Source organism: Schistocerca americana, chromosome 9, assembly GCF_021461395.2.
Source record: "Schistocerca americana isolate TAMUIC-IGC-003095 chromosome 9, iqSchAmer2.1, whole genome shotgun sequence".
Taxonomy (NCBI): domain Eukaryota; kingdom Metazoa; phylum Arthropoda; class Insecta; order Orthoptera; family Acrididae; genus Schistocerca; species Schistocerca americana.
In genome coordinates this window covers 98,748,949-98,775,483 of record NC_060127.1, presented here as the reverse complement: position 1 = coordinate 98,775,483, position 26,535 = coordinate 98,748,949, and the positions used below count along the sequence as shown (strand labels likewise).

The following is a 26,535-nucleotide window of genomic DNA, read 5'->3' as shown; positions in this document are numbered from 1 at the left end:
TCAATTTCTTCATCATCTGCAGAGCTAGTTTGCATATAAACTTGTACTACTGCAGTAGGCGTGAGCTTCGTGTCTATCTTGGCCACAATAATGCGTCCACTGTGCTGTTTGTAGTAACTTACCCGCACTCCTATTTTTTTATTCATTAATAAACCTACTCCTGCATTACCCCTATTTGATTCTGTATTTATAACTCTGTATTCACCTGACCAAAAGTCTTGGTTCAAATGGCTCTGAGCACTATGGGACTCAACTGCTGAGGTCATTAGTCCCCTAGAACTTAGAACTAGTTAAACCTAACTAACCTAAGGACATCACAAACATCCATGCCCGAGGAAGGATTCGAACCTGCGACCGTAGCGGTCTTGCGGTTCCAGACTGCAGCGCCTTTAACCGCACGGCCACTTCGGCCGGCCCCAAAAGTCTTGTTCCTCCTGCCACCGAACTTCACTAATTCCCACTATATCCAACTTTAACCTATCCATTTCCCTTTTTAAATTTTCTAACCTACGCCACGTCGAAATTAAGTGTAAGCTAGAGACAAATGGAGAGCTGCCAGCCAGTCGAAAGATCGAAGATGGAAAGTACACGAGCAACTATCGCAATTATCTTACGTGGTGTAGAAAATCACAGGTGTTTTTTGTACCTGATTCCTCGAATGACAGTAGAGTCAACAGCCTTCATTGCATAAACGTGAAGCGCGTGTATCCCAGAATCAAACTTACCTTTGATGGCGATAGGTGGTGCATTTTGTGTTCTAGGGTAGCTGGTGATATAGTAATGAATTTTGTAAAGCGGTAGGAAACTTCGAGCTTCGTTGAACCAGACGTGGTAGTAGAAGCCATAGAGGGCGTCGGCGAGAGCGAACATTGGTGACGCCTCTGGCTGTTGCTTCTCACACTGCGCGCTGAAGTCGTCGCGAAAGGAGAGGTACTGCCCGTGGTACGACAGCAGGCGATCATTCAACAGCGGCAGCCTGTTGACGCACGAGCGGCGAGGTTGAACGTTAAAAGCAAATAAAACAAACACGCCAAATCATGTACAGTGCATTCAAGAACGTAAAAATATGCATGATCAAATTTTCACTCTGCAGCGGAATGTGTGCGAGGATTTGAAACTTCCTGACAGATTAAAAATGCTTACTGGACTGCGACTAGAACCGTCGTGTTTTGTTTTTTAAGTAATGGTCTTTCCTTGTGATGAGCTACAGTGATACACATGGCGGTCCATTGACCGTGACCGGGCCAAATATCTCACGAAATAAGCGTCAAACGAAAAAACTACAAAGAACGAAACTTGTCTAGCTTGAAAGGTGAAACCAGATGGTGCTATGGTTGGCCCGCTGCCATAGGTCAAACGGATATCAGCTGCGTTTTTTTAAATAGGAACCCCCGTTTTTATTACATGTTCGCGTAGTACGTAAAGAAATATGAATGTTTTAGTTGGACCACTCTTGTCCCTTTGTGATAGATGGCGCTGTAATAGTCACAAACATACGGCTCACAATTTTAGACGAACGGTTGGTAACAGGTAAGTTTTTTAAATTAAAATACAGAACGTAGTTACGTTTGAACATTTTATTTCGGTTGCTCCAATGTGATACATATATCTTAAGTTAACTTATGATAACTGAGAACGCATGCTGTTACAACGTGATTACCCGTAAATACCACATCAATGCAATCAATGCTCAGAGTGTTGTCCGTCAACCACAATGCATTTGGCACTACGTGTAACGACATTCCTCTCAACAGCGAGTAGTTCGCCTTCCGTAATGTTCGCACATGCATTGACAATGCGCAGACGCCTGTTGTCAGGCGTTGTCGGTGGATCACGATAGCAAATATCCTTGAACATTCCACACAAAAAGAAATCTGGGGACGTCAGATCCGGTGAACGTGCGGGGCATGGTATGGTGCTTTGACGACCAATCCACCTGTTATGAAACATGCTATTCAATACCGCTTCAACCGCACGCGACCTATATGCCGGACATCCGTAATGTTGGAAGTACATCGCCATTCTGTCATGCAGTGAAACATCTTGTAGTAACATCGGTAGAACAGTATGTAGGCAATCAGCATACATTGCACTACTTACATTGACATCGATAAATTGGGGGCCAATTATCCTTCCTCCCATAATGCCGCACCATACATTAACCCGCCAAGGTCGCTGATGTTCCACTTGTCGCAGTCACTGTGAATTTTCCGTTGCCCAATAGTGCAAATTATGCCGGTTGATGTTACCGCTGTTGGTGACTGATGCTTCGTCGCTAAATAGAACGCGTGCAAAAAATCTGTCTTCGTCCCGTAATTTCTCTTGTTCCAGTGGCAGAACTGTGCACGACGTTCAAAGTCGTCGCCATGCAATTTCTGGTGCATAGAAATATGGTACGGGTGCAATCGATGTTGATGTAGCATTCTCAACACCGTCGTTTTTGAGATTCCCGATTCTCGCGCAATTTGTCTGTTACTGATATGTGGATTAGCCGTGACTGCAGCTAAAACACCTACTTGGGCATCATCATTTGTTACAGGTCGTGGCTGACGTTTCACATGTGACTGAACACTTCCTGTTTCCTTAAATAACGTAACTATCCGGCGAACGGTCCGGACACTTGGATGATGTCGTCCAGGATACCGAGCAGCATACATAGCACACTCCCGTTGCGCATTTTGATCACAATAGCCATACATCAACACGATATCGACCTTTTCCGCAGTTGGTAAACGGTCCATTTTAACACGGGTAGTGTATCACGAAGCAAATACCTTCCGCACTGGCGGAATGTCACGCGATACCACGTACTTATACTTTTATGACTATTATAGCGCCATCTATCACAAAGCGAAAAAAGTGGTCCAACTAAAACATTCATATTTCTTTACGTACTACACGAATATGTAATAAGAAATGGGGGTTCCCATTTAATAAAAACGTAATTGATATCCGTTTGATCTATGGCAGCGCCATCTAGCGGGCCAACCATAGCGCCATCTGGTTTCCCCCTTCAAGCGACCAGTTTCGTTCTTTGAAGTTTTATTGTTTGACGCTTATTTCGTGAGATATTTGGCCCGGTCACTATCAATGGACCACCCTGTATAACGTTAAACAAATGTTGATGTAATTTTTTATCATTGCCAACAGGTTCTTCTATTTATCTACATAAAGCATGGAACTTTAACGGACGACAATAGCAGTGTACATTTTTCATCCGCAAAAGACGTACACGAATGTCTATGTTCTGTGTTATTCCCCCCATCTCCGGACAATCCAAGCCAAGGCACTCTCCCGACTCTCCTCAAGCTCCTTTCCAGCAGTATGTGGGGTCTGGACCCCTCCACCATCCTCCACACCTATAAATCCCTCATCCGCCCTATCCTCTGCTACGCCCACCCTGCCTGGAACTCTGCCCCTCCTACCTTTTACAAATTCCTTCAGATCTTTGATTACCATGCCCTCCGCCTCGCCTATCGCATCCGTCTCCCCTCCCCCACGCGGATCCTGTACGACCTAATTTCGTGCCCCCACCTCCTACTTTTCCTCGAACGGGTACGGATCCTCTAAACCTCCCGAAAACTCGGTCCTCCTCACCCACTTGTCTCACCCATCTTCTCCCACCCCCGACCGCTGCCGTGACTGTATTCCCATGTCCCACCTGCTCTCCATCTCTCCACCCTCCTTACCCTTTCGCATGGTGGCTTCCGCCAGCTCCCCCTCCCTGATGATTCCCTCCTCCCCTCCATCTACCCCTCCTACCAACATTGATCCTGCCTCCCACTTCCTGTGTTTTTTCCTTTGGGCACCCTCCCTCCCTTCTCTCCCCCTTCCCAGCCACCTCCCTTTCTTTCCACTCCTCCCCCGGGCTTCCTTAACCCCCGTCCCTCTGCTCCTCCTCCCCCGGGCTTCCTTAACCCCCGTCCCTCTACTCCTCCTCCCATCTGCTCTACCATTGGCATCTTCGCTCTCCCATCTCCCTCCCCCTCACCCTTTTCTCCCTCTTGGCAGGTCCCCGGACTCGCGCACGTTACGTGAACATTCGCGCGCCGGAGATCATCGCCATCCATTTCTCGTGTGTGCTGTCATGTTTTGTGTTTAGTTTTCACCGTCACACTCCATCGTTCACATGTGCCAACGACATCATCAGTGTTAGTGCGTCGTGTCAACAGTTTGTAGTGTGGATTATCGTCGAGTGTGAACGGCTCCGTGGTTTTGTATTTATGTGGCTACTGTTTTATTACCCACCATTATGTAAATTATGTGTATTCCTTCTGTGTTATTACACAGGGTGGTCAGAAATAGTTTGAAAAGTTTGTGATGGTGTTGCAAGGTATATTGTCGTCAGAAATAATTCTTAAAAAAAAATCAATACCTAGCGCCGTTTCCGAGATAAATAGCACTGAATTTAACCAATCAGACCGTTTCGTGATCAAATTTCAAGCTCGCCGCCAGGAATAATTACTGTCAGTTGGTGTCAGTGTAGATGACAGCACACGAAACTGCTCAACCTTTGAGTCTGTTCGATATTGAGTCGGTGTCCCATTTTTATATCATATTTTTGGTTTTCGGGAAAGCAAACCAAGAACACGCTCGGCAACCCCGTTTATTGATACTGCACACTCAGTAACTTGACAGGATAACTTCAATGCTAATTGACTCAGAAACAGCGCAATGTATCTCATTTTCTTTGTGACATTTATTTCTGAGTGTAACCTGCCCTGTAACACCCTTAGACGCTTTTCAGACTTTTCCTGACCACCCTGCGTACATGATGGGTCACCAACTATTGCCAACTAGAATAAATCCGAAAGTATGATAGTAGCTGAAACGTTTGTGGGACATATGTTGCATGGGACAACGGGGGTCATAATATGACTTTGGTTTTTTGCTGCTCGGTGTGGTCGCTTCAGAGATATGAAGATCAACTTCGATTTTTAAATGGGATGCTATAGTCTGGTACTTGTTTTCTGAAGGCGGCTATCGAAACTAATCCAATGATGTGTAACAGTAAGGTCTTTGAAGGTCAACGAAGATAAAAAATGTGGTTGTTGTCTTCAGTCCTGAGACTGGTTTGATGCAGCTCTCCATGCTACTCTATCCTGTGCAAACTTCTTCATCTCCCAGTACCTACTGCAGTCTACATCCTTCTGAATCTGCTTAATGTATTCATCTCTTGGTCTCCCTCTACGATTTTTACCCTCCACGCTGCCCTGGAGTACTACACTGGTGATCCCCTGATGCCTCAGAACATGTCCTACCAACTGGTCCCTTCTTCTAGTCAAGTTGTGCCACAAACTCCTCTTCTCTCCAATTCTATTCAATACTTCCTCATTAGTTATGTGGTCTACCCATCTAATCTTCAGCATTCTTCTGTAGCACCACATTTCGATAGCTTCTATTCTCTGTTTGTCTAAACTATTTATCGTCCATGTTTCACTTCCATACATGGCTACACTCCATACAAATACTTTCAGAAACGACTTCCTGACACAAATCAATACTCGATGTTAACAAATTTCTCTTCTTCAGAAACGCTTTCCTTACCATTGTCAGTCTACATTTTATATCCTCTCTACCTCGACCATCATCAGTTATTTTGCTCCCCAAATAGCAAAACTCCTTTACTACTTTAAGTGTCTCATTTCTTTATCTAATTCCCTCAGCATCACCCGACTTAATTCGACTACATTCCATTATTCTCGTTTTGCTTTTGTTGATGTTCATCTTACACCCTCCTTTCAAGACACTGTCCATTCCGTTCAACTGCTCTTCCAAGTCCTTTGCTGTCTCTGACAGAATTACAATGTCATCGGCGAACCTCAAAGTTTTTATTTCTTCTCCATGGATTTTAATACCTACTCCGAACTTTTCTTTTGTTTCCTTTACTGCTTGCTCAGTATACAGGTTGAATAACATCGGGGATAGGCTACAACCCTGTCTCACTCCCTTCCCAACCACTGCTTCCCTTTCATGCCCCTCGACTGTTATAACTGCCATCTGGTTTCTGTATAAATTGTAAATAGCCTCTCGCTCCCTGTATTTTACACCTGCCGCCCTCAGAATTTGAAAGAGAGTATTCCAGTCAACATTGTCAAAAGCTTTCTCTAAGTCTACAAATGCTAGAAATGTAGGTTTGCCTTTCCTTAATCTTTCTTCTAAGATAGGTCGTAGGATCAGTATTGCCTCACGTGTATGTGGTACGAGCGACCATTTACAGCAGATGTTCGAGGTGATGACCATTGGTAACTATGAAGTGCTGCAATCTTCTTATCATGAATTGAGTGATATTCCTTATCACTTCGGCACTTATCGAAGCACATGCTCTGACAATTCTCTCTCGTATATCATGCAAATAGTAAATATTCGCCGAATACGGCGTATCCATCTAACGTGCCATCGATATGTAAACACCGTTCGACGGTTTCACAATACATCACTGATGGGAACGACATGACTAGTATCATCGAATCAAGCGAATGTGAAAGACGTATTCCTTCGAAGAATACGTCGATATGCTTCTCATTTACAGAGACTGCCAACTAAATTCAGTGAGATCTAGAGAGTTATTCGCTGAAAGATATCCCCAACGTACTCACCCTACACGTGTGTATGATAAATTGAGAACAACTGGATCAAAAATGGATCTGAGCACTATGGGACTTAACATCTGAGGACGTCAGTCCCCTAGAACTTACAACTACTTAAACCTAACTAACCTAAGGACATCACACACATCCATGCCCGACTCAGGATTCGAACCTGCGACCGTAGCGGTGGCGCGGTTCCAGACTGAAGCGCCTAGAACCGCTCGGCCACATGCAGCTGGTTCTTCAACGCATCAGGAACACATCCGGCAAAGGATAGTTAGTAACGAGGAAACGGAAATTTGTACTCTTGCAACTGTGGTTCGAGATCCTTGTGTTAGTTCGCGTCAAATTGCAAGGGAATATGTTCTGCATCGCCATAAATATCAACCTTACCATATCAGTCTCCACCAAGAATTAACTGGTACAGATTGTATGCATCACATTGAATTCTGCCGATGGACTTCAGATTTAGAGGGATGACACATTTGTTAATGTGATTTTATTTACTGACGAGGCTACATTCACGTACCATGGATGCGCTAATTTGCATAACATGCATTACTGGGCAACTGAAAGTCCGTATTGCCGGCGACAAGTTGCACACCAAAAACCGTGGTCGGTGAATGTACGGTGTGGGATTCTGGAGGAGAGAATTATAGTCCCCTATTTCATCGAAGGAAATCTTAACGGTAGGAAGTACACCACATTCTTGTAAGAAACATTAGGTCTGTTTTTGGAAGAAATACCTTTTGAAATAAGGAACAGAATGTGGTATCTACGCGATGGGTGTCCGGAACAGTTTTCGCTGACGGCTAGACATGAGTTGCAGAGACAATTCCCATATCGTTGGATTGGACGCGGAGATGTGTCGTGGCCGGCTCGTTCGCCATACTTGATGCCTCTGTATTTATTCTTGAGGGGATTCGTAAAAGACATTGTTTATAAATACGTTCCAGCTACACCTGAAGATATGCGAGAGCATGTGCTTCGATAAGTGCCGATGTGATAAGGAATACCACAAAATCCATCATAAGAAGATTGTGGCCCTGTAGTATTACCAGTGGTCATCATTACGAACATCTTCTGCAAATGGACGTTCATACCACCTTTGTGACCTTCGTTGACCTTCAAAGACCTTACTGTTACACATCATTGGATTCGTCTCGATAGCCGCTATGAGAAAATAAGTACCAGATTATAGCATCCCATTAAAAAAAAAAGTGGACCTTCATACCTCCGAAGCGGCCGAACCTAGAAACAAAAAACCAACGTCATATTATGGACCCCGTTGTCCCATGCAACTTTTGTCCCACAAACTTTTCAGCTACTATCATACCTTCGGAGTTATTCTTGGTGGCAACAGTTAGTGACTCACCGTATAGTCTGAACTGATTTTAAATGTGAACAGAGGGGTCCAGAAAAATGTAGACGCTCTTCAATAGTCAGTATTAATAGAACAAAATGACATTCCGTTACAATTATTGCACAAGTGGAGGGTTATTTTACGTGATTAAAGTGACCCCCATTAGCAGCCAAGCAACAAAGATGCCGCTGAACTGTTGACCTAATTATGACTGCTAGTGTAGCCAGAGGTTTGCCCAAGTTATCACTGTTTAGAAAAATTATAAAAACTTAGGTAGTACACGAAAGTAACAGTAGTTCAAAATGGCTCTGAGCACTATGGGCCTCAACTGCTGTGGTCATCAGTCCCCTAGAACTTAGAACTACTTAAACATAACTAACCTAAGGACATCACACACACTCATGCGCGAGGCAGGATTCGAACCTGCGACCGTAGCAGCAGCGCGGCTCCGAACTGGAGCGCCTAGAACCGCACGGCCACCGCGGCCGGTGTAACAGTAGTCCCTCTAGTAAAAGTAGTAACACCGTTCATTATAATGGTTTGCTCTGCTCATCTGCTGTGTATCATGTGACCCATTTGAAGACAAAATACAACATCAAAAATTGAAGACCAAACGGAATCCTGTAATAACTAGTTGCTGTAACCATCTCCTTCCTGAATTAAATAATCTCAGTAGTTCCTGTAACAGTTAAGCAAAAATTGATTCAGAAGTCGTAATGAGTATGATAAAATGGTTTAGATAGTTTGATAAAATAGTTTAGATAAGTAGTTTAGACATGAAGAGAACAGAAGCGTTCGAAATATGGCGCTACGGAGGAATGCTGAAGATTAGACGGGTAGATCACGTAACTAATGTGGAGGTACTGAATAGAATTGTGGCACAACTTGACTGGAAGGGACCGGTTGGTAGGACACGTTCTGAGTCATCAATGGACCTCCAATTTAGTACTGGAGGGAAGCGCGGAGGGTAAAATTCATAGTGGGCGACCAAGAGATGAATACACTGAGGAGATTCAAAGGGATATAGGTTGCAATAGTTATTCGGAGATGAAGAAGCTTGCAGAGGGTAGAGTAGCTTGGAGAGCTGCATCAAACCATTCTCTGGACTGAAGACCACAACACAACACAACAATGAGTTTAACATAGGCTTTAATGTACACTGGTGTATACCTTATTATATACTTCCCAGGCGACTTCTTGTCTTCTTCCACCTTGTAATTCGCTGCCTGCTCGCTGACATATTGCATATCTTGTACCCAACCCCTTAATTTCGTGTGTAGCATGTCCCTCATATGCTCCACGTGGTTAATCCAGGTACTGAGCAGCTCATCATTCGGGTGCGTATCCTGAGAAACACAGAGAATAATTCAAATTACTGGCATAATATTCGCAACCAGCAGCCAGTCTTAACTTACATTTACAGGTAGCGCTATTATGTAACATTTAAATTGTGGCCGGCACATGGACTAACACTTAGTTTTCTACAGCCATTGCAACATGAATCCAAAATAAGTGTCTAGCGATGTCTTATTAAATACAGACAATTTTCAACCTATAACAACAGATAAGAGAGTTCCAATTATTTCTAAGTAGCAACAGTATGTGAAGATAACACGATCCAGATATTTTTTTTCTTTTTGCTGTGCTTTCTTTGTCCTTGTTTTCCACTGTACTTTCTTGATACATCGAAAGAGTCTTTTCAGGATGAGTACTGTAAATTTATTTTTTCCTACAGCTATGTTCCTGTTTGCCTCATGTCCTCACCATCAAATATCGTTGTGCTGATTGCTGAGCGTTGTGACCCGACTAATCAAATGTCTCCACCCTGGCCAGTTACCAGCTTCTCTCAGAACCTTCTGAGCTGACAGACCAGAGATGTTCTTGATTTGATCCATCCACCTGCTCATTGCCCTCCCCTTCGGAGAGCGTCATGAACCGACGAACCAAGCGTCTCCACCCTGGCCAGTTACAAGCTTCTCACTGAACCTTCTGAAGAGGAAGACCAGAGACGTTCTTGATTTGATCCGTCCACCCGCTCGTTGCCCCTACCTCTGGTCTTGTGACCACGACGCCTCCTTTCATGATTATTTTCTCGAGATTTTCTTCACCTCTTCTCACAATATGGCCATAGAAATGGAGAATATTTTGGTTGACACGAGAAAAAGGCGCCTGCAGATACTAAGTTGGTCAATAATGGACGCATTTGTTCTTCTTTCGGTCTGTTTTATGTGCAGCATCACGCGCTAGCTCCAAAGCTCAAATGCTTCGATGCACTGTGAAAGGTCTCTGTTGGATTCCTTTTAATTTTTTAAAACTGTTGTCATTTTCGGCATACATTCCACATCTAAATTTACTGTGGTGTTTCTGGCTACCTGGGAGGAGACTGAGCAGTGGAACGTGTTACTTTTACACATAATCAACAACGATCTGTCGCACCACTACACTTTAAAACACAGTTTATATGTAATTCATGTCACACAGTCTCATACGGAACCTACATCCACTTTCTTTTATATGTTGTATATGATAAGATACTGTCATCCCCCTTCCCTTCTGTGTGAAAGGATGTATGAGCAAATGTATTTCTAGTTGCATGCTTGATGGTAGCAGACAAGCCTGTCTGCTTGATAACAGTAGGACTAACGACGGAACAGGTAGCTACGTTTTATAAAAGCAAAGAGGTTTCTATTCTTGGTATGGTCCTGTCCGTCCCTTGTCATGTTGGTGTAGGAAGCTGCCTCTCTGGTCACTTCCGTTTGTATTTGTTAAGCACCCTCGGTAGGGGCCCAAGCCAGTTGGTCCGCGGCGAGTGTCTGAAGTGGTAAGATCTCCAGCTAAACGCGTCTCTGCTAAGTCCGTAGGACAATGGATTTCTTAAGTTCAGCCTAACTGAAAATTTAATCACCTTTATTTCAGGTTTAGATCTAAAATATCTGATGTTATCTTAAATTGCAATACAGTGTAGTTCGAGTGTGAAGTTCAGAATGTCTTCCAGTAGTTGTTTTGTCACTACTTTGTGAGTAAAGTGGAACCACGTGTGGATGATCCGTAACTCTAACTAAGGTCATGAATCTTAAAAGCGAAAGTTTGTGAGATTATAACATCTGGTCTTGACAATATTTTTCAATATAGCAACTTTTCTTTATGTTCAACCCACGTGGAGTGTATTTTGTGAGACCAGTACCACGTGCTTATACTATTGTTTGACCCATCTGGTTAATAGTAAGACGATAGTAACCAGTTCGAGGTTTTTCTTTTGTAATTCGTGTTTCGATGTAATTTATTTTAATTATAAAAATTATTGTGGAGTTACACTCTTTGCGTAAACCAAGTTGACCACGTGTAGAATGTAGTGTAATTATCAAAGTAGCCCTCAGATATTCTTTTCGGGAAGATTTCACAGAGAGTTAGTATGAATTTAGTATACCAGTGTGTGGTAATTTCATGACGGACAGCATTGCGCAACGAACGAAACTTCTTTGGGTGACAATTGAATCGGTTGGTTGTGGTTAATTTCCTCTTGCATATGTTTCAGCATTCTTCGTGTGTTATTTTATGAATGCAGTGTTGTATGCAGTCTCCCAATCTTGGTTCCATATTTGATGTGTTCCGTAAGATTACAAACTCACATTTTCACAATCCTGAATAAGGCACCAGTTTAGTTATCGTAGGTTTGCCTGTCCTTAATCTATTTTCTAAGATAAGTCGTAGGGTCAGTATTGCCTCACGTGTTCCATCATTTCTATGGAATCCAAACTGATCGTCCCCGAGGTCGACTTCTACCAGTTTTTCGATTCGTCTGTACAGAATTCGTGTTAGTATTTTGAAGCCGTGGCTTGTTAAACTGATAATTCGGTAATTTTCACATCTGCAACAACTGCTTTCTTTGGGATTGGAATTATTATATTCTTCTTGAGGTCTGCACTAGTAATTCAATTTCTCACTCAGCAGACTGCTAACACATTACGAAGATGACGAAAGGGTTGAATTTTTTCACCGTCCTTATCCGTTTTCAGCTTGCATTCTCTCTCTCTACCAATGCTACAAGTATCGTAGACGTAGGGAGAGTCACAACTGTTGCAGATGGTTAACGTTACAATCGGACAGGCAAAGATAACGACAGTGTGAATCAGACATATAGGAAGCACACTCTCAGAACTGACCACTTACGCGGCTGTGTGTGTCACTTTCTCACCCATCTTACGGGTAACAAACTGAGGATGAAAAACGTCACTTACCATGATCTCGAATGCGAATGGAACTAAAGCTGCTGATATGTGCCTCACACCATGTGACAGCAACTGCGCAACATCCCGTGAGTAGCTGGAGACGTGTTCCAGATAGGCGGGCACCTCGGCCTGCAATTCTGGACAAGACAGACGACATTCTAATGAACTACTCATCTGAACAGATTTCTGTCAGAAACACAGCTTTCACTTCCTGGCTTCACCTGTTTCCATGCTCCATGTACACAGGACTGCACTGGTACTTGTCAGCAAACCAAAATCCAGGAAATATACACCAACTTTATCAATAATAACTTAGAATACTGTAGCTCCATATTTAGCAATTATATACGACCACTCGCTCACAGGAAGATCCGTACCTAAAGACTGAAAAATTGCTCAAGTTACACCAATACCCAAAAAGGGAAGTAGGAGTAATTCGCTGAATTACAGACCCATATCACTAATGTCTATTTGCAGTATGATTTTGGAACATATACTGTATTCGAACTTTATGAAGTATCTCACAAATTCAGAAAATATCCTTCTTGTGAAACCCAACTAACTCTTTATACCCATGAAGTAATAAGTGCCATCGACAGGGGATTCCACGTTTTTAGATTTCCAGAAGGCTTTCGACACCGTTCCTCACAAGCGTCCTCTAACCAAACTGCGTGCCTACAGAGTATCGCCTCAGCTGTGAGACTGGATTCGTGATTTTCTGCCAGAAAGGTCACAGTTTGTAGTAATATAAGGGAAGTCATCGGGTAAAACAGAAGTAATATCCGGCGTTCCCCAAGGAAGTGTTACAGGCCTTCTACCGACCCTGATCCATATTAACAACGAGACAATCTGAGTAGCCGTGTTAGATTGTTTGCAGATTATGCTGTCATTTACTGTCATGTAAAGTAATCAGATGACCAAAACGAATTGCAAAATGATTTAAATAAGATATCTGTATTGTGCGAAAAGTGGCAGTTGACCCTGAAGAAAGAGAAGCGTCAAGTTATTCACATGAATACTAAAAGAAATCCACTAAATTTCGATTACGCGATAAGTTACACAAATCTGAAGGCTGTAAATTCAACTAAATAATTAGGGATTAAAATTACAAATAACCTAAACTGGAACGATAACATAAATAATATTGTGGGTAGAGCAAACCAAAGACTGCGATTCATTGGCAGAACACTTAGAAGGTTCAACAGGTCTACCAAAGAGACTGCTTACACTACGCTTGTCCGCCCTATTCTGGAGTATTGCTGTGCGGTGTGGGATCCGCATCAGGTGGGACTGATGGATGATATCGAAAAATTACAAAGAAGGGCAGCTCGTTTTGTATTATCGCGAAATAGAGTAGATAGTGCAACAGACATGATACTTGAATTGGAGTGGCAATAATTAAAATAAAGGCGTTTTTCGTGCGACGGGATGTTCTCATGAAATTTGAATCACCAATTTTCTCCTCCGGTTGCGAAAATATTCTGTTAGCACCCACCTACATAGAGAGAAATGATTAACATGATAAATTAAGAGAAATCAGGGCTCGCACAGAAAAATTTAAATGCTCGTTTTTTCCGCGCACCTTTGGAGAGTGGAACGGTAGCGAGACAACTTGAAGGTCAACCCTCTTATAGGCACTTTATTGTGAATAGCAGAGTAATCACGCAGATGTAAATGTAGATGTCCACATTGTAACGTTCCTTCAAAAAATAATATAATAGACTTGACGATTAAGTTGAATGAATGTCTGATCTGTGGAATGACTACTGAACTCGAATTGTCGTGTGGCGTGTTGTAAGTGCAAGTAGTGTGCTTAGTCTCTGTAATTGTTAGCAAAACTTAACACGAATCGATTGGGTAATGCAACTCCAAATACCAATAAAGAAACAGTCACTGCAAAATACATTCACCCCCTTAACCACTGAATGCTAAGGCCCTGTTAAAAAACCAATAAGTTTGGTCCCTGTACACGTAACAATTAAATTAAATTGTCTTATCTCTAAAGCAGCAACGGTGGAACGCGTATATTCTGGTCTCTCATAAAAAAATATAAATATACTAACTACAGGCTCATCAGTGTGCAATGCTGGCCATAATACTTGAAATGCACATGAAATTCATTTGGCTGATAAACTAGAACATTTAAGAAATTCCAAATTCTTTGAAAAATATATGACCCGGGCTGGGAGGCGGTGATGATTATGATGGATTACTAGCACTCAGTGTTTTCAGCAAAATTATATTCCAAATTAAGTTTGTCTTTTCAAAAACATCTGACAATTGAAGTTACATTACTCACAATTGATTCACAAACAATGAGATTTAAACAGCAAGTATTATCTAACTTCATTAATCCAACGTAAATGCAAATCATCAAATTACACATAGCTCTGTTAACAAATCTTAAAATCATTACAAAAATGAAATACCTAACTAGACTCTCTGTCAAAACCGTTTATGTACATTCTGGGGTCACTCAACAATAACAAATTGTCAGCCAACTCACCTACACTAACGCTCTGGCAAAAACAGAAATCGTAATTATTGAGAATCTTCACCTTGGTTGCATGAAGACCTCTGCTTCCATGTTCAACAATATCGACATATCTACATTGATCTAACTCTTGGTGGCTTCACACAGCACACCACAGAAGCCGCCCACTCCACCGCCTTTCCCTCACAGGCAGCTACCTACAACTATGCCCCCGGCTCTCTCCAACACTACATTCTCAGACCAGAAACAGTATCTCTGGCTCTACGGCCGCGCACAGTCAGCGATTCACATTATCGAGCCTATCAGAGACATTCGTCGTTTATAGTACACTAGTTTCAATTTAATTTATTAATATTCTTATCTCATTCTGGTGCCACATACAAGTGAGCCCCAGTATACTCCTTTCAACATTCTGTTCAACATGAAAGACGAGATTCAGTCTTTAAAAAAAAAGTGGGATGTGAACTAGTTCCTGTTACTTTTTTGTGACAATATATATGAAGACCAGTCAGAAAAGGATATAACTGCTAGACTGACTTAACACGAAAACATGTGGACACTGAAAAAGAGAGGTTCCAGCTTTGATGAACATACTCTGAATGAATATCGTTCTGTGGTGATATTGAAAGTGATCTCCTCTATACAGCGAGTAAAGGTATAAAATAACGTTACTTGAAATCTGTCTGTCAAAAAACACCAATCTCAGAATCCTTAACTATAAAATACAGTTCCTCTACTCGAACTTGCTAACGTAGCAGTGACCAGTTAATATTGTCCTCGTCGTAAGATATAACGGGATATAAGATATAACGGGGGATAGTCGGAAGGCTGCACTGTCCAGAATCGGTATGCCAATCATAAAAAATCGCCGTGAGCAATGAGGCTGTCATTCCACCGACGCCCCTTGAGCTGTTTGTGTCTATTACAGCGTCATCTATCACAAAGCGGAAAAAGTGGTTCAACTAAAACATTCATATTTCTTTACGTGCAACACAAATATGTAATAAAAATGGTGGCTCCTATTTAAAGAAACGCAGTTGATATCCGTTTGACCTACGGCAGCGCCATCTAGCGGGCCAACCATAGCGCCATCTGGTTTCTCCCTTCAAACTAGACAAGTTTCTTTCCTTGTAGTTTTTTCGTTTGACGCTTATTTCGTGAGATATTTGGCCCGGTCACGGTCAATGGACCACCCTGTATTCAGGGTGTTACAAAAAGGTACGGCCAACCTTTCAGGAAACATTCCTCACACACAAAGAAAGAGAATATGTTATGTTGACATGTGTCAGGAAACGCTTACTTTCCATGTTAGAGCTCATTTTATTGCTTCTCTTCAAATCACATTAATCAAGGAATGGAAACACACACCAACAGAACGTACCAGCGTGACTTCAAACACTTTGTTACAGGAAATGTTCAAAATATCCTCCGTTAGCGACAATACATGCATCCACCCTCTGTCGCATGGAATCCCTGATGCGCTGATGCAGTCCTGGAGAATGGCGTATTGTATCACAGCCGTCCACAATACGAGCACGAAGAGTCTCTACATTTGATACCGGGGTTGCGTAGACAAGAGCTATCAAATGCCCCCATAAATGAAAGTCAAGAGGGTTCAGGTCAGGAGAGCGTGGAGGCCATGGAATTGGTCCGCCTCTACCAATCCATCGGTCACCGAATCTGTTGTTGAGAAGCGTACGAACACTTCGACTGAAATGTGCAGGAGCTCCATCGTGCATGAACTACTTGATGTGTCGTACTTGTAAAGGCACATGTTCTAGCAGCACAGGTAGAGTATCCCGTATGAAATCATAATAACGTGCTCCATTGAGCGTAGGTGGAAGAACTTGGGGCCCAATCAAGAGATCACCAACAATGCCTGCCCAAACGTTCACAAAAAATCTGTGTTGTGACCTGATTGCACAATTGCGTGCAGATTCTCGTCAGCCCACGCATGTTGATTGTGTAAATTTACAATTTGATTACGTTGGAATGAAGCCTCATCCGTAAAGGGAACATTTGCACTGAAATGAGGATTGACACATTGTTGGATGAACCATTCGCAGAAGTGTACCCGTGGAGGCCAATCAGCTGCCGATAGTGCCTGCACATGCTGTACATAGTACGGAAACATCTAGTTCTCCCGTAGCACTCTCCATACAGTGACGTGGTCAACGTTACCTTGTAAGCAGCAACTTCTCTGACGCTGACATTAGGGTTATCGTCAACTGCACGAAGAATTGCCCCGTCCATTGCAGGTGTCATAGTCGTTCTAGGTCTTCCCCAGTCGCGAGTCATAGGCTGGAATGTTCCGCGCTCCCTAAGACGCCGATCAAATGCTTCGAACATCTTCCCGTCGGGACTCCTTCGTGCTGGAAATCTGTCTCGATACAAACGTACCGCGCCACGGCTATTGCCCCGTGCTAATCCATACATCAAATGGGCATCTGCCAACTCCGCATTTGTAAACATTGCACTGACTGCAAAACCACGTTCGTGATGAACACTAAACTGTTGATGCTACGTACTGATGTGCTTGATGCTAGTACTGCAGAGCAGTGAGTCGCATGTCAACACAAGCAACGAAGTCAACATTACCTTCTTTCAATTGGGCCAATTGGCGGTGAATCGAGGAAGTACAGTACATACTGACGAAACTAAAATGAGCTCTAACATGGAAATTAAGCGTTTCCGGACAGATGTGCACAGAACATCTTTTCTTTATTTGTGTGTGAGGGATGTTTTCTGAAAGTTTGGCCGCACCTTTTTGTAACACCATATATATATGGAACGACTGCTACTTGCACACACTTGGTGCATTGATGCATGTAGTATCAGTGCGCCTGCTGTCTGTGTGTAGAATGGCGAAGTTGAATTTAACTGAGGACACATGGTGGGAGTCTCTGCAGGAGCATTTCGGAAATTGTACGACTTGTCGGCTTTTTGAGGAGTTCTGTGGGGAGTGTCTTCAATGCGTGCCGAAACCAAGGTGAAACCACATCCAGACGTCGTCGGGTTGGGCTGACACCCCTCATTACAGATGTCGGATGTTGTAGGCTGGGCAGACTGGTAAAACAGGACAGTCGGCGAACTGTGATGGAACTAAACATCAGACTTTCATGCTAGGCAGAGTACAGTGCAGCGACCACTTCTATCGATGGCAGTCAGCAGACGGCGACCCATGCATGTACCGATGTTAACAACACAACGTAGACAACTACGACTGAAATGGGCACGTGACTATCGGTACTGGACGTTAGCACAGTGGCAGAGCTTTGTATGGGCCGATGAACCCCGATACCTCCTTCAAATGGTTCAAATGGCTCTGAGAATTATGCGACTTAACTTCTGAGGTGATCAGTAGCTAGAACTTAGAACTAATTAAACCTAACTATCTTAAGGACATCAGATACATCCATGCCCGAGGCAGGATTCGAACCTGCGACCATAGCGGTCGCTCGGTTCCAGACTGTAGCGCCTAGAACAGCACGGCCACTCCGGCAGGCATACCTCCTTCATCATGCCGACAGGAGGGCGCGAATCCGTCGTCTACCAGGGGAACAGCTCCCTGACACTGCTGGGCAGAGACGAGTTGGTGGCCATTCCATTATGCTCTCGGGAACATTGACATGGGCATCCATGATTCCAGTGGTGCCCGTGCAAGGCACCGTGGTGGCCAAGAAGTATCGTAGCCTGGTTCAATACTGTACCGCCTGCCATCGGGTTCCCCAGGGAACGTCTCACACCAGACGAGTGTAACCCCTATGTTTCCGTGGTAATGGTTGTGTAAGCGTACGTGGAGAACTTGTTTGGGCAGCAATCGCCGACATAGTGTAACTGAGGCGGAATAAGGGGAAGAAGCTCGCATTCACCGAGGCAGATGGAAAACCGCCTAAAAACCATCCACAGACTGGCCGGTTCACCGGACTTCGACACAAATCCTTCGGGCGGATTCGTGCCGGGGACCAGGCGCTGCTTCCCGCCCGGAAAGCCGGGCGTTAGACCGCACGGCCGAGCGGGCGGGCCATGGATACCATACTAGATGAAGTTTTCGCACATTGCGAATTTCTAACTCGTCGAGCGAAGGCGCCGCGACTCGGCTGATACCTCGAAAATTTTCGCCACTGAAATTCACCGAGAAAACCTGCATTTCCAAAGAACATACTTACAAATAAAGACTCACCTGTTTTGCTGATGAATTCTTCTCGGGTTATCAGCCGAGTGGTGGCGTCGTCTTGTGGCAACGTTTCAATGAGTTTCGTACCGTTCATCTTCTGGCGAAGTGTGTCAACTCCCTCCCATCTTCGCCAGAAGATGATGGGCACGAAACTCATTGAAACGTTGCCACAAGACGACGCCACCACTCGGCTGATAACCCGAGAATAATTCATCACTGGAATACGCCGAGAAAGACTGCAATCGCATGTATCTCACCTGTTTTGTTCAAGTGCCGCTCGAGAAAATTCCATTTTTGGCGCCCGGCGCATATTCTGCCTAGGCGTATGGCTTTTGTGATGTGCCGAAGGGTGCGCAGTAATTTGGAGAGGACAGGATCCCTCTGATCGTCTGAGGTCAGCGTTTCCACGTTCCACTCCGTGATGTTAGACCTTTAAAAATAAAACGTAGTCAGCTGGTGTAACAAAACAAATCATGAAATTTGATTGTAAGAGGGGATGTGATACGTGGGGAGGCGCCTGTGCCAGTCGCTTTCTCCGTTCGATTCACCCGGATCGATCGTTTCCCCCTGACGTTCCTTATCTTTGCCACGTTGGCCGGTGGTGGTGCTGGTGAGCTGGCGGGCAGACTGGGTTTTGCCTTCGGAACGGCCAGTACGTGTCGCTGCTCAGAGGGTGAAACTTGTGTTTGCGTGGAGTTAGCTGGATTCGACCAGTGTATGTGGCTCGGAGTGCGGAAGTGCACCTGTTACTGCAAGTTCTTGAGGCGTGACTGGCCGATGGTCTTCCATACAGGACACTGAGCAATGTGTTAATCATTTTGGCTAGTGCTTGTACCACGCAACTGTCTATTGAAGAAGTAGACATTCAAGCTTTCTAGTTTTGCAATCAGGCCTACCCCTGTTTTCACTAGATTCTTCCTTATGAGTGTCAATATTGTATTGGAACTGCGACGTACTGGTGTAATACTATTATGCTTTGTCTTATCGTTGCCCTTTTAAAACTAGTCTGTTTGTGCTGGGGCAGTTTTACAAATTTTTAAAATTTGAAGTCTACAGTTAATGCTTTCAACCATTTTTAATTTGCCTTTGTCTTGATGTGATCTATCTTGATAGAATTTTATCTCACTATATTCTGGGGCTGTTAACATTGTTTCTTTTGGCTGTGGCTGTGTGCCTGTGCAGCACTGCAGCGGGCACCTAGTCCGTGTCTAGATCGATGTCCGGAGTACGACACCTTGGCCGACCAATACCAGAGGGGAACGAAGGTTCTTTTGGCCGCGGGGAAAATGGCAACCAATTCGGCGGCCACTTAGTTCTTCGGGTTGCAGTGAGTGGGGATCTTGCATTAAGTTCAGTTTCCTCTGCAATGGGACGCCAAGGCGTTTGTTCCGTTTGCTATACTCCTTATATATTTACCTTCAAAACCATAAAGGAAGGAGACTAGTGTTCTGAATTATACCTTATATGCAGCGGGAGTTGAACTTATGTACATGCTAAAGAGAAATACTTGATGGGAAGTGGAAATTGGAAATTACGTGAATTGTCCCATTGCGATTGCCCAGGAGACCTATTTAAAAGAAACTTACTTCACCTTTATTATTAAAGTGCCCTTTGTCAAATGAAACTGATTTCACCTTTTATTTTTGGAGTTGTTACAGTTGGTATGGAAGTTATAAGAAGTTCTTCTTTGCAAGTAATTCAATCAGAAAGGTTTTGTGTAATGTATTTTTTGACTTGTGTATCCTGTTCAAAAGAAACTAATTTTACCTTTATTATTCAAGTGCCCTTGTTAAATGAAGTTGATTTTACCTTTTATTACTGAAGCGCTTACAGTTAGTAGAGAAGTTACAAGGATTTCTTGTTTGCACCTAATCAATTAGAGAGGTATTGTTTTCTGACTTGTGAATAAGAGACACTTGTACAAAATTTTTGTGTAAATACTGTACCCTTTGGGTTAAACTGTTGATCAGTTACAAATTAGTTGTATCTTGCAAACCCTCTGTACTTACTATTTCCATTGTCACCGGTTTGCACGTAAACACGACGATGCAGCATGCTTAAAAGTGATGCCTCCGGATTGTTAGTGTGAAACTCTCAACGCTTTGAAAATAAAACATTCTTCATCTTTACGCTTCACGTTCACATATTTGCAGCCCTCTGACGCTAGAGGGCTCACAACTGTAGGGTGTAAGACGGCGGTGTGTGACGTAACTTTATCAGTGCGTGAGAAACAGAGTGCTGTAATCGTGTTTCGAATTCTAAGAGATCGTCCAGACACAGGGCAACCTCTCCTGACAGACCACACATGAACGCTGAAGCGACCCAGCGCCTCGAGTTCGCTCTCGTCGATCATCCTCCAAACAGTCCGGACTTTGCGCCATCCTACGAGGCGTGTTTTTTAAGTAAGTACCGTTCTGAAATTAAAAGAAGACGTGCTAAGATATCTCAATAATTTTATTTCTGCATGAAAGCCTGTACCTTAATCTACTTTTCTACATAATTTTCGCCAATATTGAGGCACTTGTCATAACGTTGTACCAGTTTTTGAATACCCTCGTCATAGAAGTCTGCCGCCCGACTTGTTAACCACTGCATCACCACTGTTTTGACTTCGTCATCGTCTTGAAGACGCTGACCGTCGAGGTCAAGTGCAGGAACAGATGGTAGTCACTGGGCGCAAGATCGGGGCTGTACGGAGGATGATCTAGAGGTTCCCATCGAAAAGATGTGATGAGATCTTTGGTCTGATTCGCCACATGCGGACGGGCATTGTCTTGCAGCAAAACGATGCCCTTGCTCAACTTCCATGGACTGTTTCTTTCTCTCTGGTGTGACGTGGGCCACCCATGTTTCATCGCCCTTAACAATTTGGCTCAAGAAACCATCACCGTCGTTGTGGTACCGCTCAAGGAAAACTTTTAGTTTCGTGGACATCCGTCAACATTTTCGGTAATTCGAGGCTCTGAGCACTATGGGACTTAACATCTATGGTCATCAGTCCCCTAGAACTTAGAACTGCTTAAACCTAACTAACCGAAGGACACCACACAACAGCCAGTCATCACGAGGCAGAGAAAATCCCTGACCCCGCCGGGAATCGAACCCGGGAACCCGGGCGTGGGAAGCGAGAACGCTACCGCACGACCACGAGCTGCGGACCCGGTAATTCGAGTGCTCGGTCACAATGCCATACATAACACTACGAGAAACACTAGGAAAGTCATTCCGCAAGGAGGAAATCGTAAAGCGTCTGTTTTCTCTCACCTTATTGTCCACTTCCTGCACCAAACCTTCATTAACGACCGAAGGACACCCACTCCGTTGTTCATCATGCACAGTTGTGCGGCCATCTTTAAGTGCTCTCACCCACTTTCTTACCATTCCATCACTCATAAAGTTTTCTCCGTAAACTGCACAGATCTCACGATGAATATAGATCGCTTTTAGGCCTTTAGCACTAAGAAATCTTATAACAGCCAGTACTTCACAGTCGGCGGGACTCACGATTATCGGAGGCATCTTAAACACTCAGTACACAACGTAAACAAGGAAGAATCAGACTGTAATGGCGTCAGTGCGTAGATTAAGGTACAGGCTTTCATGTAAAAATAAAATTATTGAAATATCTTAGCACGTCTTTTTTTAAAATTTCAAAACGGTACTTACTTAAAAAACACGCCTCGTATATTCATCTGTTTCAAAAAGTTGAAGGACACTTTCGCGGACTTCACTTTGATGGTGATTAAGGCGCGACGGTAACACCATACTGGTCTCTCTTGGAGAGAAATGTGGTCGTTCCTAAGGCGAGTACTTAGAGAAAGATATATGCAGACATGAAGAATAAAGATGTAGAGTGTTACTAACATTTGTTTTATTTAAAAATCTATAAGAATTTTCACATAAATTCGGAGACAGTATTTTTCAGCACATCCCAGTATTTTGTGGAACAGAATTGTGACAGCTAAACCCAACTTGCCCTTTCACCAGTATTAATGTTTTCCTTTGGTACAGGCGCCCAGGTCATAAGAGATGACTCAGAGTGAGCTCCTCCAGCGCAGCAGGCCGGAGTGGCCGAGCAGTTCTAGGCGCTACAGTCTGAAACCGCGCGACCGCTACGGTCGCAGGTTCGAATCCTGCCTCGGGCATGGATGTGTGTGATGTCCTTAGGTTGGTTAGGTTTAAATGGTTCTAAGTTCTAGGGGCTGATGACCAGAGTAGTTAAGTCGCATAGTGCTCAGAGCCATCTGAACCATCATCCTCCAGCATAAATTACGGGTGGTATGCGCGTCTGCTGACACATTTTCGAAAACTGTCTGGTCTCTGTTGAAATACAGGGTGTCAGAAAAGTCTTTCCCTGATTACATAAATTGATAACTCAGGCTAGAAGTAAGATAGAGATATGAAACTTGTGTCGAATTGTTTACAGCTATCAAAGTTTTTTTCTGTTTTAGGATCGCAGCACGTAGGTAGTGGATGAGGGAGTGTTCCCAAGAAGCCATGTTAACCAATCAGGAGAAGGCACAGTGTGTCCTGTGGTACCATGAGACACGATCACCAGCCACAGTGCAGAGACATTGGAAGAAACCCACCTGATGTCAAGAGCATTAAAGCCAGGTACGAGAGGTTCAAGAACACAGGATCGGTTGCTGACCTTCCGGGGTCTGGTCGACCAAAAACCTCAGCAGACAGGGTGGAAGCTGTAAGGCAGTCTTTTCTGCGAAGAAATCGATGCGCAGGGCCTCATGTGAATTACAGATGCCAAAAAGCTCTCTCCGTGACATTTTACACAAACGTTTATTGTTTCGTGCATACAAAGTGCAAATCGTTCAGGCCTTGTTGTTCGATGACAGTATTCGTCGATATGACTTTGCGGTCGAAATGCTATCACGTATTGAGGACGATGATGGTTATCTCAGACGAATTGCCTTTTCCGACGAAGCGACCTTTTATGTCAGTGGAGTAGTGAATCGCCATAATGTGCGCATTTGGGGTTCACAACCCCCTGGCGAGGTCATGGAGTGCACCAGAGGCAGTCCAAAGGTCAATGTTTGGTGCGCGCTATTGCATGACCGAATTATCTGGCCATTCTTCTTCGCTGAGGCTACCATCACATCTGCAGTGTATCTGGACATGTTGCAACTGTATGCTGTTCCTCAGCTGCTTCAGCATCACCCCGATGTCTTTTAGCCGGCACGGTAGCTCAGCGTGTTCGGTCAGAGGGTTAGCTACCCTCTGTAATAAAAAAACTGAGTTAATCGATGAACAATGAACTTAAAAGGATGTCTTACAACGTCCGCCCCGAGCAGACACAACGAACAAAAGCGAACAAAGTGAAAAAAAAAAAAAAAAAAAAAATCTTGTTTGTGCAAGACGTTCGGGTTTGGACGTCCGTGCCTATCTCGATATGACCTGTCCTGGGCGATGGATTGTTGGTGATGGGCCAACGGTTTGGCCTCCACGCTCATCTAACGTAACCCTAATAGACTTCTTTTTATGGGGTTATGTCAACGACGAGGTCTACCGAACACGTGTATCAGATCTTGAAACCCTGCGGCAATGGACAACTACAGTCGCTTAATCGATCCCTCCAGTGATGTTGGCTAATGTGTGAACGGAAATTGAATATCGCCTAGATGTGCTACGTGATACCAAGGGTACTCATGTGTAAGTTTACTGATGTGTGAAAAAAACTTTCATAGTTTGTAAAGAATTTGACACCAGTTTCATATTTTTATCTTACTTATAGCCTGAGTTATGAATTTATGTAATCAGGGAAAGACTTTTCGGACACCCTGTACAACAATCCCTGTGCTCATATGCACCAAAGAATGTGGCAGGACAAGAACATGTCCTAGTACATGAGGATCATTATCGCCATATTGTGGATTTTGGAAAGCGCTGTTTAGAAATGACTTATTATGAGATTGTGTCTTCTCAGTAATATGCTTGTTGGCAGCCGTGATTCAGGGCCTCCACATTCGTTTGCTGGATGTGGGTTGGTGATCCCGGGTTTTCTGAGCTGGGGACTGGTAAGCGCCGGCAGTCCCCTGTCACCGTAGCCTCCGGGGAATGATTCAGCGACCACCATGGCAGTGGAGTGGTTGAACGTTGTGCGTCACAGGGAATGGGGATCTTGGTTTAATTTCTCCGGATAGCGAGGATGGTACAAGCCTCCATAAAAAAGAGAAGCCTATATCTCGAGGTGTGCTGCATGCTGGTGAGATGCATGGCTGTTGAGGTGTAACAGTCTGTGGGGTCTTACCGGTCATCACCAGGGGGAACTTTATTGGTCACAATGGGGCTATGCCCCTTGGACATCAAAATTAGAGAGCAGGCTGCGTGGTTCTGGGTCAAGAAAGGAAATATTACGAAGATAGAGGAGATTTTAGGCACTGGGGCTAGGGACAAGGGTGAGATTCGGCAAAGGGGTGAACAACTGTGGCAAGAACTATGGGAGACGGACGAAACAGGACGTAGGACATATGAACTTATTTCGAACATTAGGGAACAATTAAAAATGAAATACTTTGAACCCACCAGAGGACTAATTTATTTTCTCACTGGACATATGCCTTATCCGACATACTTACGTTGGTTAGGGAAAAGGGCCACACGCTCGTGTGAATGTGGTGAACCAGAGGGTACTCCCGATCATGTGATTTACGAGTGCCCCCTTTTGCTTCCATACTACGTGACCAGTTACCTGACCATGACGCATACCACCTAATAAGACAACAAGACACTTTCCAAGTCGGCCGGAGTGGTCGAGCGGTTCTAGATGCTACAGCCTGGAATCGCGCGACCGCTACGGTCGCAGGTTCGAATCCTGCCTCGGGCATGGATGTGTGTGATGTCCTTTGGTTAGTTAGGTAATCTAAGGACATCACAAACATCCATGCCCGAGGCAGGATTGGAACCTGCGACCGTAGCGGTCGCGCGGCTCCAGACTGTAACGCCTAGAACCGCTCGGCCACTCCGGCCGGCCGGTCGGCTCCTGATCGTTGTCAGAAGGAGGCTAGTTTTTGATAACGCAAAGACTTCTATTATTCGGAAAATAACAACCCGGATTTCTTTACGTAATCAGTATGAATTTTATAATTACCTAAGGGACCTTTAACAATGAACAATAAAAAAATTTGCATTTGCAAATGAAATCATTAATAAATGTGGCAGCTATGAGTTGTATAGGAGACAAGGAGCGGCCTTCTACGACCAGGATGCCGCAGTATTCTCTGCTGTAGTAAGGGCTGTCTGACATTTATAAAAATAACATGACGTGGAGGTAGAAAAAAAATAAAGGAAAAGAATAGAATAAGAAATCTGGTAAACACTAAATATATTCAAATAATCCTCACACGCAATTAGGGTTTATTTATGAACAGTATAACTTACATAAGTAATTTTCTAACTGTTTGGTGCGATCAGATTTCAGCCTGTCCAGTGTTAGATTCTTGGATCACGTTTTTTGTCACAAATTACAGTCATTACTTTTCTCCTTCCTGCGAGACAATTCTTGCACCAATCAACACCTTCATAACAATAACTTGCCGGTTTACAGTATCGCACATAAATTATTCGAATTTTATTAATTAATAATGTTGTCTGCACGCTGGCAAGACCTCTCACTTTTATGGCTTAAAGACGCTTTCACATTACAAGCAGAAGTACGATAAAATCGGAAG

At 43.8% G+C, this 26,535-nt stretch overlaps 1 protein-coding gene across 1 annotated transcript in view; it reads right to left on the bottom strand.

The window, feature by feature from the left end:
• The window catches only part of LOC124551095, a 64,622-nt gene that overhangs the window by 12,331 nt on the left and 25,756 nt on the right, over positions 1-26,535 (bottom strand). Inside the window, exons 3-6 of the mRNA XM_047126026.1 lie at positions 19,111-19,283; positions 12,192-12,319; positions 9,124-9,299; positions 726-976 (exon numbers count right to left, since the gene is read on the bottom strand). Coding sequence (XP_046981982.1) covers positions 726-976; positions 9,124-9,299; positions 12,192-12,319; positions 19,111-19,283 — 728 coding nt within the window. The remainder of the gene's footprint in view (positions 1-725; positions 977-9,123; positions 9,300-12,191; positions 12,320-19,110; positions 19,284-26,535) is intronic.